At 38.9% G+C, this 13,287-nt stretch overlaps 1 protein-coding gene across 1 annotated transcript in view; it reads left to right on the top strand.

The window, feature by feature from the left end:
* The window catches only part of si:dkey-234i14.2 (heterogeneous nuclear ribonucleoprotein C), a 42,332-nt gene extending 29,087 nt beyond the window's left edge, over window positions 1-13,245 (top strand). Inside the window, exons 3-7 of the mRNA XM_044347899.1 lie at window positions 3,933-3,983; window positions 8,204-8,373; window positions 8,794-8,907; window positions 10,030-10,187; window positions 11,915-13,245. Of these exons, the coding sequence (XP_044203834.1) occupies window positions 3,933-3,983; window positions 8,204-8,373; window positions 8,794-8,907; window positions 10,030-10,187; window positions 11,915-11,953 (532 nt within the window). The 3' untranslated portion in view covers window positions 11,954-13,245. The remainder of the gene's footprint in view (window positions 1-3,932; window positions 3,984-8,203; window positions 8,374-8,793; window positions 8,908-10,029; window positions 10,188-11,914) is intronic.
* Window positions 13,246-13,287: the final 42 nt, after the last annotated feature.

Genomic DNA, 13,287 nt, shown 5'->3' with positions numbered 1-13,287 from the left:
CAGACATGTTTAATGACTGTCTTGAGAATACAGATTAAAGGCAGAACTGAACGTATGTTTAGTTGAAGCAGTCACTGTAGAGGCAGATACGAATGGTCTTGAATCTTTGAAGGTGTGTAAGTAATTTTTAGGTGGCTTTGCAGATTATTCCAGTGCACTAACAGTAAAGATAGTCTTTCCTAAATCAGCTGTGGTGTAGGGATCTTGAAGCATGGTCCACATTTCAGATCATTAAAAATGTAGGTGTACACAAGTAATTCATGTATCAGTTGTAAAGAACAAGAGTAGAATTATAAACTGAATCTAAGCATGTTTTTAAATTGCATCTTATTCCAGAACTGTGAGACAAACTGTGTTATGTACTGTAACTAAGCAGTTATAAAATATGTTTTTGGTATGTTGTGAATTAATTGTAAGGAAGTGCAGAACAAAAGAGTATAGCAGTGATCGTTTATCACCAAAGATGTCACCATAACCAGAAACACAAGAATCTTGCAGAAAATGTCACTCTGATTCATTGTCAGTAAGATTTAAATTGCATCTGTCAAGGCTCTAAGCCAATTGCACCACATCTCTAATAATTCATCTCACACACACACAACTTTGAGGTTCTTCCATAGATTGAGCCTCTGTGAGACTGATTTCCGATTTTCTGTCTTGGGTGCATGTTGGTAGAAATTTCTGTGATGCTTTGTTCACAAAAACAACTTGTCTTTGCCTTATACAGGCACACACACACACACACACACACACACACACACAGACACACACACACACATTATGAGGCAGAGATGATTTATAGCGAGCCATGTCTAATGGATTGCTTTGGCACTTGAGAAATTATGAAAAGAAATTAATTAGCCTTTAGTGACCCTGTGTCCATCTCTCTCTTTCTCTCACACACACACAAACCTTGAAACATACACACACAGTGACCCAGGCACTTGGCTGCTCACTTTGGAGGTAATTCAATTCTAAATAGGCTGTGCTTTCCTGCCACAAATTTATCTTCACTAAATCACATGAAAATACCTGTTTATGTCTTATCATTACTGTACCATGGTGACATATTTTAATGACCTGATCATCATCAAGTGAGTAATGAATTACCCAGTATTTATTATTCATAATCATTCAAATAATTTACATTAGTTAGTATATAATACAGGATATTGTTAAGCACTAATTAATCATTAATCAGTATTAAGTAATGATGATACCTGAAATACAAAAAATATAATACAAAAAATAGTGTGAAAATGCTCCGAGAATAAATAACCAACAATGAATAGATGAGAAAAAAAGAAAATAGAATTGAAATATTAAAAAAAAATCTAAAAAATACACAGTCAAATGGATAACAACAGACAAGACACAACAACAGAAATAAAACTGTTTTGTAAACCAGTGAACGCCAACGTAAAAGAAACAAGCAGAGAGTGAACAGCAGCTTAGTTCCCCCTCAGTGAGGATTCTGGTGAATAGCTGTTATTTTCTGTCTCACTTCTGGCTGAATTCACTTGGAAAGTGGAAAGCTTAGCTCAGTTGAGGTCTGCGGTGTGTCCTCCACTTCCTTACTTTTGTTTCCTCAAGTGCAGAAAAATCAAGATGTTTCAACTGGTTTGACAAAATCAGCTGAAACAACATGTAGACCTCCTCCATTTCAAACAGGATAACAGACGGCAGTCTATAAATTGGATTCAAAGGATGCTTTGCTTTTTTGGCATGAGTGTGCAGCTCAGACGTGAGCACTTGTTATAAATTATTTTGTGGTCTCCTGTCTCCTGAGCTCCGAAAACCAGCTGGTACGAGACAGAAGAGAGTCAGTGAGAGTAGTGCTGGAGGAGATGTGATTAAAGTCCACTCCAAAATAAGTTTGCACTTCAGATCCACACAAACACACACACAGATTGAGATGTTTTCCTTTCTTACTATCTTGTGATGTTTGTCTGTGTCCATGTATTACACATCAAAGCATGTGTGTAATTCTGACTGTGGAGAAGTATTGGGTTTAGTCCCTTGCTATTTATCCTGACATACAAAAACACATCTCTTCTTTGAGATGAGCTGCATGACTACAACCAGGGGAATCACTGCCTCCCTGAGCGACAGATAAGCAGATGGGAAGGGCTGTGGGTGTGTTAGTTTCCTGAAATATATCGAAGTGTCCTGAAAAATAACACATTTTTTACCAGTATCTTGTCTGAACATGTGCTATTACTTGGATGAGAATATGTGATAACAAGTTGCTCTAAAATGTGTCTGAAGCCTGTTAACCCCTACTCAGTCATGTTTCATTATCTATACTTTGTTGCCTTTATTATGCATGAAGTTTTTCTTTCATATTTACTTACTTAAAGGATCAGTGTGTAGGATTTAGTGGCATCTAGAAGTGAGGTTGCAGATTGCAACCAACTGAATACCCCTCCCCTCCACCTCCCTTTCCAAGCATGTAGGAGAACCTACAGTGGCCAAAAAACTCACGCAAAACACAAAAGGCCCTCTCTAGACCCAGTGTTTGGTTTGTCCATTCTGGACTACCATAGAAACATGGTGGTGTGTGGAAGAGGACCCGCTCTCTATGTAGATATAAAGGGCTCATTCAAAGCTAACGAAAACACAGTGATTCTTGTTTTCAGGTGATTATACACTAATGAAAACATACTGATGAATATTATATTCGATTTCTGCAAATATTTCTTCCAGTGGATCCCCTAAATCTTACACACACACTGGTCCTTTAAAACAGGTTAGATTTGCATATCCAGAGATCCTTTTATTACCATACTCTAAAGGGTTCAGTATGCTTCAAACTAACTAGGTCGTATAAAGCAAAAGCTAAAAAGCTAAAAGTGTTTATACCTGTTCTGTATTAGTCACACTCAAAGGGCATGATGTGATGAATCGGAAAGTGCCTCCTCAAAGGCATTCATGGTCTTGCACTCAGTTGTACAGGTGAGAAAAAGTAAAATAGTTGTGTAAGGAATGAAAAAAGAGAATTTGAGAGAGAAGTTCAGAAGTGTCAAAAAAATTACAGAAATTGTTGGACACAGCCCACCTTTTTCTGATGGTGGAAAAGTGAGGGGGGAGGTAGTTTCAGGCACCGTTCAACACCTTCCAACAAGCACTTTGTTTGAAGCATACTGATGCCTTAACTCATACACTGAGCAAATATGCAGTGATAAGAAATTTCCTTGTTTACAATATATTTGCTTACTTTTACAATGTTGTTTTGCAAGTAAAGCTGTAATAAGAGAGAAATGGAGAGACTGAGGTCAGTATAAATGAAAAGAAAGCATGACAGATACAGTAAAAGAAAGACTGATGGAGAGAATGAGTCAGCGAGAGAGACAAAGAGACACAGAGGGAGGGTGAGCGACATGGGGGGATTATTAGCGACTCTGTGCAGGGATTAGGGAGGAATGCTAAGGTCTGACACACCAGAATATGATCTCATTCTGGCTTAGTGTCACTTTTCTCTTCTCCACTTCCTCTGGTCTGTTCTGCAGGTACACGCCAGCTACCAGCCTATATAAGTTCACTCCTGTCACATCACTCACCTGCCTCTGATTCTCTCATAGTCACATTCATGCCTCACAGCTTCCCTTACCAAGCCTCACGCATACACACACAGTTAGAGAACAAGACAATTTCTATGGATTTTCCGGCTTGGAGGCTGCAGCAGAACAAATCCAATGTCTTTTTCCAGCTGGTTGGAGATCATGAACACTGTATTCTTTCCAGATGAAGTGATTTTGCCGTATAACTCTGTAGCAGCTCACACACACATTCACACACTAACACACTAAGCAAGTTGAAAGTGAAATATGTGATAACCTCAGTAAAAGTACATCATGTAGTTTATGTCGTTTTGACAAAAACTTTACTAACCACCCGTTCTGTCTCTGTCTCCTTCCCCACCTCCCCTGCAGATCTGAGTTTGACCTGGACTATGACAGCTATCACGAGGACTACTATGACAGGTACTGTCAGAAAGCTACACATGGCAGCTCACACACCTCATTGCTTGTCTGTGTGTCACAGCAGGCTAAAGGAAGAGGCTTAAAGCGGATTCTCCATCCCCGCTGTCTCTCGTAGTCTCTGCCCTCCATTGATGTTTGCCACACAGCTGTCAATCAACAACATTGCCTGTTACTGGTCAACAGTCATGAGCTCACTCGTCACACACACAAATGCGCACACTCTCAAAAATACATATTTCCAGATATATACAGACAGTTGCACACTTACACACACCCAGATCATAGATTTGTGCTGTGTGGTCCCGTTTGAGTTAAGATCAAAGACACTTTTACTCAAACTAAATCTCAGCTCTCTTAGCTCAGACTGAGTTATATCATTTGCATAAGCTGCATCCGTCCAAAGGTGAGGAGGTCTCCTTGAACTTCAGAGGCAATACATTAAGCTTTTCTTGCATGATATAGCCCAAAATGGCCATAACATACAGCTGTGTGACAGGAAAAACCACCATTAAAAGATAAAGATATTCCCTCATTTGGTGGTGGATAATGATGGTGGTTGAGAGCACTGTCTAACACCAAATCTACTATAGTGTTCAGTTGAGTTGAGATCTGCTGGTGACTGTGAAGGCCATAGCATTATGTATGATTCACATCATTGTCACAGTCATCAAACTATTCAGTATCTTTTCCTCAAGCCCTGCATCTTCTTTTGTCATGTTTCTTTGCTCACTCTTCATATTCTACACTCAGGTTTTTCTAACAACTGAAGACTAAAATTATAAAGAAAATTTACAACAAACATTTCAGTGTCTGTTGTTAAAGGGGATATATCATGTTTTTTTGTGATTTTCTGTTATTTATACTGTTGTAATGTCAGGACATATGTAAAATGCCAGCTGTGAATGCTTCATTTGCCATGTTACCTCTACTTCCTCCTCATGATGACATCAGATTGTTCATGCATGCCTCCGTAGCCTTTGTTGCTAAGGTTGTTCACATTGGATTCAGGCTCCAAGAGTGTATTTGAGAAGTTTCCATTTCGAGTAAAGAACAAGTGAAAAAAAGTGAAATCCTACTACTGCTATTAGTTTAGGTAGATTCCTGGGGTCATCGGGAGGGGGGCCTTAAAGAGACAGGAGCTAAAACTGCCTGTTTCAGACAGAGGCTGAACTGAGGGGCTGCATCAAGTGCCAATAAAAATAATACATTTTTACAATGATTTTTTTAATCGTAAATCATGCAAAGATATTCCAGTAGAGCCCCAGAATATAAATGTAGACCTGGAAATATGCATAATGTGTCCCCTTCACAATTTCACATACAGGCCACTTATTGTAGTCAACTTGCAGTTCCTACCAGCTTACAGAGCAGGTTCACAACAAATATTGCTTTTAGTTATGTAATTCCCGATATAAAAATTGAGCATGTAGTTTGGTATTATTCATCAACTCAGTAGTTTTACAGCAGTTTACAGTGTGTTTACCTTATCCATGTTACCTCAGAATACAGTTTTGTGCAGTGGTTAGGTAGATGAGGTAGTTGGTTAGACAGAGCTCCACAGCTCCACTCAGAGTGGCTCTTTATTATTGGTCCTCGACTGAAATTGCTCAGGGACTTTCTTACATCCCCTAGGCCTCACTCATAAACACACACACACACACATACACACACACACACACACACACGCAAAATATGCACCTCATTCCATCGCCTTTCTCGCACATATCGATGCTCTGTTGCTTTAAGTATTAACCATCATCTTTTCTTTGTTTTTTTTTCATTTGGTTTGCCTTGCTCTGCATTTTTCTGTCTTTGCTCAGGAGGGAACACTAACCACTGATTTTCAATTTGTTTTTAACACAGTGCATGATTATTTCCCATGCTGTTGGCTAGCACTATTGACAGCTGTGTGTGTGTGTGTGTGTGTGTGTGTGTGTGTGTGACAATTTTTGTATATGTGCATATTTATGTGTGTAAGCACACATGTTTGCCTATGGGTGTGAGCATGTGGGGACTGTGTGTGTATGTGTGTGTGTGCACGCATTTCTGTTTTGGTGTTTGTTGTTTGTGCACATGAGTATGTGGGAAAGAGAGAAATGACTGTTATTGTCCGCTGTCCTCTTGCGCGAACACGAAAGAAAAGTGTTTTTCAACACAAAGATAACAGCTCGAGCTGACAAAGCTGCTTTCCGTGTGGGGTCTAATCCATAGAGACAAACACTCTCTCTCACACACACTCACACACTTCTCTGTAATCCTCGCTCGTCTACAGTCTCTCATTGTCTGAGCTTCCATTCTCTGAGATGACACTTCAAAGCCGGTGTAACAACACATTGTCTATCTGCCCCTGCAAACTGCTCTAAAGGACTTTAAACTCCCATAAGTCTTTGGTCTCTGTGTCTCCCCACACGGACAATGCTCAAATCCTCTAATCTCTCACACTTATGGTGGCCTAATACACTTCATCCTTATGTGACATTGTGAGGCGTGTGTCTGTGTGTGCACTGTGGATGTCCTATGAACACATTATGTGCAGAAATCACTGTATCGAGCAGAGAGGAAACAATAAAAACAAAACTTTTCAGGAAGCACAGCTCCATCTGACTGACTGGCTAACAGCTCAATCAGTAAATCTACATTACAGTACGACTCGTAGTCCTTGCAGCTGACAGCTTGCCTCCCTGTTGTTGGCTTGTGATATACAGCAGAGGAGCTTTTTACTCTCCTGGCTTTGCTGAAACTATTTGCACTGTGCTAAGACTGTCCTCTATCCTGATATATCCAGATTGTGTTTAGATCCAGTTAAGATGGATTGCTGTTCCCATATAGCATCACAATACATGAAAAATATTCTGAAATATCCACTTGAGATCACAATTTGCTACTGTTTCTATAAAAATCAACTAAGAAATTTCTTCATCATACCTCAGTATGATTTCTCTCAGTATGATGATCATTTACGCCTGATACACATAAACTAAGCAGAATATTAGATTTGTACAACGTTGCTCATTGGTGATTGGTTGGTTATTATCATGTGTCTGTGTTTCACCTGGTCATTGGGTCAGTGAGTGTTGAGATCAAATGAGTCTATGTTTCAATCACAGCATCAACTCTATTTCTATTAAAACATTCGCACAAACACACATGCACAACACACACACAGTGCCGTTTCTGTAACCACTATAGAGTTTGACTGTGATACACCCTCTGTCACCAGCACTACTAGCCTGGCGGGGAGCTATTGATTGGCCCTGACAGAACCAATTACATTCAGTGACAGATAGAGACATGGAGCTGTCCACAGGGAGGAGGCAACGCCAGAGCGAGCGAGAGAGTGAAACAGAGATAGACAGTAAAAGACAAAAGAACATAGAATATAAATATCCATATTTATGTATGAGATGTTTGAACTGCTGTTTTTCTTCACTGTCATGTCTCTCATGTAATTTCTTATTTTTCTTAAATTTTGAATCACCTACTTGCTTCAGCTAGGGCTGGGTATGGTTTGAAATTTTTCAATATGAATGTAGATTTGACAGAGTTTCAGTACTGATACCAAAATGATATTTTTCTCAAATTTATTGAATATAAACGTATTTTTATACAGTACTCATTTTTCATTTAACAAAAGTCACATTTCTCAAATGTTGAATATCTATTTTGTCTAAATGAGATAGTCAAAAATTAGCAAAATTTTGATTTAAATCAGGGTGAAGAATAAATAAACAAGACTACTAATCTCATTTAATTCTAACTTGACAGTTTTAGACACTTTGTGTTTTGGTCAGGTCCAAAAAAAGGATTTAGGTTTGAGTACCAGCCCAAGTACTGTGTACAATATCAGTGTATCATCTAGATGAAGGTTTAAACAGTGGTTTTTAAAAAATTATTTCTAATTTGCTTTTTCACAGGGAACAGAGGCTGTGGTCAACGTCTCACATAATGACGTCTCAGAATAATCCTACTCTCTGCTGTTCATCTGTATGCTTGGTTTAGTCATATTCAGCAGCATAATATATTTTATTACATTGTTTTCAACTCCATCCTAATGCTAATTCCATGCTTGTGAGCAGGTTCCCTTTCATCATGATTTCAGAAAGAAAAAACTGGATTACATAAAACCACAAAGCACCTTCCCACAAATTCAGTAAAAACACAACTTGCTGCATGAACACAGTTAAAGACGAGTTGTTTTTAAATATCTAATAAATTTCTAGGGTGTACGACTACCAGCGTGTGCCAGCATCCCTGTCTCCTCTGCCCCTGGGACCCAGTCTGGCCAAGCGATCCCGCTCCTCCTCCTACTCCTCCAAGCACAGACGCAGCCGAGACAGAACCCACTCCAAAAGCTCCAGAGCCCACTCCACTAGTTCAACCACAGCCAAGTGTGAGTAATATGAACGGGCTCCAATTCAGATTTGACTCAATTTAAGATGCTCAAGACTGTTTTGTAAAAAAAAAAAAAAATCTGTTAATTTTAATAAATCACATAGAAGGGTTGCATCATAGAAGAGGAGAAGAACATGGTGAATTCCCTCCAGGGCTGCATTATACCTAAATCTGAGCTTAAGTGGCAAATCAGAAACACAAATAAATTATACATCCTGCCCAACATGTTCAGAACATGCACTGTTTTAATATAAAATACCCAAAATGGCTTACTTTGTATGTTGCGTTTTATCTATCATAGGATGCGTTTGTCATTGCAGAACCAATAGTGGCTATTTATGTTTTTTCAGCGCACATTTTCAGGTTTTGTAATTTCCTAATGTCCCGTATATTCTCTCTCTCCTCACTCTCCCTGCAGTGGGCATGGAGGAGTTGCAGGTGATTAAAAAGGAGCTGACTCTGATAAAGACACAGATCGATGGGCTGCTTGACAGTCTTGACAGGATGGACACACAGAGGAATGACCACAAAGGTGAGACACTCATTCAGAAAGACAGTGGAGGCAGGCAGGTGTGAGATCCAATGATAGATAATCTATTCTCACATCAAAAAACATTTCAAGGCGGACTCCAGCAATATGCCACTTTCAGATTTTCTGCGTGATTAGCTCCACCAGTCACAACCCCAATCAAAATGATTCAGGATCTGTGCCGCAGGAAAACTGGGGGATGGAATACACTGCACCGCCTGAGCCACTCCTATTTTACCTGACATATCAATTATTTTTCCTCCAGTCAGGAATTTTAAAAAGTTGGATTAAGGACGATATCAACCGCAGTGGGGATGGGTGCCTGTTGTGGTTGTGAGCAAATTATGGAACATGCTGAACAAACAGTGTGGTTGAAGAAACAGATGAAGCTTCAGAAAACAAACATCAGAGACCGAGAACAACAGCAGAGCAGCATCATACATGGAGATGAGAGTTGTTGCTGCCCTCTTGTGGACATTTGAACACTATACAGTCACTGCGCCTGCCAACAAGAGCAACAGCCCAAGGGGTGAACAAGACAAAGATTTGTTATCCTTCTGAAGGAAATCAATTTTACTGCATTCTTAATTAAACTGATCATAAACTAAAACACAGTTTACACCACTAATTTGCTGCAGTCCGCCTTCCTCTGAACACCATATCCTCAGTTGCTGCTTCACTAAAATGTTCTTGTAAAAACAAACAGAGGCAGTGCTTTAACCTTGAATCTAGAAGCCATTATTATAACATCAGCCTGGATATACAAAGTGTGCTAAAAAAGAGTATGTGTCTTGCTCACACTGCAGTTTAGCAGTTGTACACCTGCAGGAAAGTGTGTGTCCACGTGTGTGTTTTCCCATCCACTTTGAATGACCTTGGGCGATTGATAGCTCTCATCTTCATATTAATTTATCTCCAGCTCTACTTGATTCCCCTGTCCCTCACTATCTAGCTCGCTGTCTCTCACCTCCCTCTCGTCATCTCCTCATCTGTACTTCATTCTGTCACTTTTCTGCACGTCATCTGATGAAGTTTTCTTCATATTTATGCCAACATAAAACAAGACCTATGCTTCACACCAAACTGTTATTCCTATGAACTCCATGTTTGCATGTGTTGTTGCAGGGTCTCCCCTGAGAGAGGACAGTCCAGCTGGCTCACCGTACGCTCTGTCAGCCAGCAGTCCCGAGCACTCCCTCTCCTCCCTCTCCCCACCCAGCTCCCGCCATCGAATCCACAGGGAGAGCCCTGATCTGAGGGAGCCTGATGATGACCACCACACGGTAAATGAACGTCAAGACTGCACACACCTTTTCAGGAATGACTAAGAAGTGTATCAGCGAGAGACAGTTCTGTTCTGTGAAGTCTCTTCATTGTCCTTAAAGCATGTGTTAAACAGAGGTTCCCAGACTATTTATGTCAGGCCCCTCTTTTGTGAGAAAATATTTCAATTTGTCAAACAAAAATCAGCAAATGTCCAGAGACCAGATTTGAATTTTCAAAATTTAAATAAATTCATCACAATCTCTATTCTGTCCCCTGTGTGCGTGGCTCTACACAAAGTGACAGGTAGCTAAACAGGTGTACTAGGCACTGAAAGGTTAAAATGATGACTCAGATGTGGAAGCAAAGTTGAGGTCTGTTTACTTGTATATCTTCATCAACATGCTTGCTTACAATGCTTTTCCAGAAACTCTGTGAAACTGAAAATAAATACACAAGAAAATGTTCTTACTGTAAGTAAAAAGAGCGTAGAAATATAAATACTTGTTTAATACTACACAATTAAACCAATGTTTGCACTATATGTTGCCAAAAAAGGGATTTAGGTAATTATCTATAAATCTCCCCAAATATTAAATGAAACAACAAAATATGCATCAATCCTTATCTATAAAGATAAAACATGTAACATAAACTTACAAACAAAGCTTCTCCAAGGTTCAACACAGGTGGATGCAAAGGATTAAACAGAGAGAGTTCTAGGGCACCTTGCTGTGCAAAATTTCAATCAAAATGGCCGGTCTCAGACTACGACCTTACCTATGTGATCACAAATAACAGGTAGAGTTTAAGTACAATGAGCTGACATTAATCTTCAAAGCAACCACTAGGAGATGCTAAAATGCGCTTTAACTACATGTAACAAAATAACCTCATGATTTCAATAAAATACACTACACAAAACCTATTCATGTAGTAGTGGCTATGTAGTGACATGTTGGAATTGTGCAGTAAATGTGTAGTTTATTTACTACTCGTGATACACTAGTAGAGTTCTGTAGCAAAACAGCAGTGTTTCCAGTAGTAATCAAGCAGAGAGTTTTACTACTTGGTGTTAGTAGTGAATAAGTTGTCAAAACATTACTGCTTTACTACACATGCTTTTAAATAGTAGTCATGTAGAGGCTCTAGTACTTGCTTTTATAGTGATTATGTAGACACAACACTACACATACAGAAGGAAGGAAGTCAAAAGGGACTGTGAAGGCATACAGCAGTACGTATGTAGTATATTGTGTAGTAATTCCATAATAAATGTGAAGGAATGAGTAGTTTTTATGTAGTCATTTCCCAAAAGCTAAATAGTGAGACAGTAGTAATTAAGTAATAATCATGCAGTGATTAAAATAGTCATTATGTAGTAATCATCAGTAGACATATGTCTCAAAACTCTACTTATTACTACTGAAATTACTACATAAATCACTACAGTTTGCTACACATCTCAGTAGCCATCAAGTAGTGAAACCAGTAGGTTTTGAGTAGATATTGTATAATAGTGATGAGTAGTGATTAATTAGTTTTTTTCAGGAGGGCAACTAGAGGTTTCAGTCTTGTGAGGCCTCTGGACATGAAACAACTACTGAGACTCCACTACTGTGAAATCAATTTATACTTGCATGATGAAATTTTACTTAGTCATTCTGAGCTTGCAGTTAAATGAAATGTTTCTTTGTCTTATCTTGCCGCTCTGTCTTTATCCTTTCTGCCTGTCTGTCTGTCACAGATGAGCAATCACAGCTCTGACCCTGAAGAGGAAATATGAGGGTGGAAAAAGAGAAAATGTAGAAGACGTGGATAAAGTGCCAAACATTGAGGAAGAGAACAACAACCATCAAGCCAACGCCCATATTGGAGGCTCCACTGAGTGTGCACATATCAAATAACACATAAAGTACACTCAGTTTTATCGAAGCAGCTCAGTTTCTGTGACCATAATTTTAAGTAAAACAAAAATACAGACAAATGTGACTTATATACACCAATTACTTGTATATGTGATTGAGAATAATTTGTTAGATCAGATGGAGGGAGGGAGTGATTTTAGAGTAGTTACATAAAAGACAGCTAGAGGCAGGATGGTGAATTCAACTTTAAAAATCCTGCCTAAGCAGGCAGTTCTGTAGTACTGTACAAGTGTGTTTGCATAAACACAAATATTAGTATTAATCCAAATGAGACAATATAGTTCCCTGATTAAAACATTATGTAAGCAGCTTATAATTTATCACATTCATTAAAGTCTTCTGCTGAAAACAGGCAGCATATGGCAGTATCAGACTGTACAGTACATAATAATTTGTGTAGAGTCATGGGGTCTGTGTGAGAATGTTTCTGCTGCTTCACCAGTTTCTCCCAGGAGGACACAAAATTTTAATGAATCTCTGTTTATGAAGGACCTTTAATTAGACTTAGGCACACAAAATGTGGGAAACAGGAGTAATGATGAAGCAGGGGCTGCAGGAAAAACTGGAATATTGTGTGCATGTACTGTAAAATGAAAATTATTGCTTTCTGTAAAAGAAATCTGTACACTGTCAAGTTAGATCTTTCAAGACACTCGACTCACACTTTACCTTCATTGTGTACCTTCAAGGTATCATAATTCAGACATTCAAAGTAACTAAATCCTTGAGAGATTGGATAGTCACACTGGTCATTTAGGAAAGAAACAAGTTGTATGTATGCTTCTTCTCTGATTGTGCTTCCCTGACAAGTTTGTAAACCACCTGTCACACCTTTCAGAAGTACTTTCTCTACTTTAAACATATTAGAGGAAAGTTAACACTCTCTTCCACCATGTATTTGGCACTAAGTTGTGCAGAGGCCCAGGTCAGTGTGTAATATTGTGTATTATTGTAAACTTTACTGTAATTGTTCAGCTGTCTGATTTTAATCTTGCTTTAGGACTTCTCATATGATTTTTTTTAAAGAAAACAATGATGTTATTATGATTCCTATGGTGGTACATGTTTTTGTTTGCATTCTTAAGATAAGCCAAGTGGAAATACTCATTGTCACAGTAGTAAAGGTATTTTCATATTGACTACAAATACAGTTCATGGGAGTGTGTTTTTATTATGCTGAATAGACACATGG

The sequence above is a fragment of the Thunnus albacares genome, chromosome 1 (genome assembly GCF_914725855.1).
Source record: "Thunnus albacares chromosome 1, fThuAlb1.1, whole genome shotgun sequence".
Taxonomy (NCBI): Eukaryota; Metazoa; Chordata; class Actinopteri; order Scombriformes; family Scombridae; genus Thunnus; species Thunnus albacares.
The sequence above is the reverse complement of the archived record's forward strand: the minus strand, read 5'-3'. Positions and strand labels throughout refer to the sequence as shown.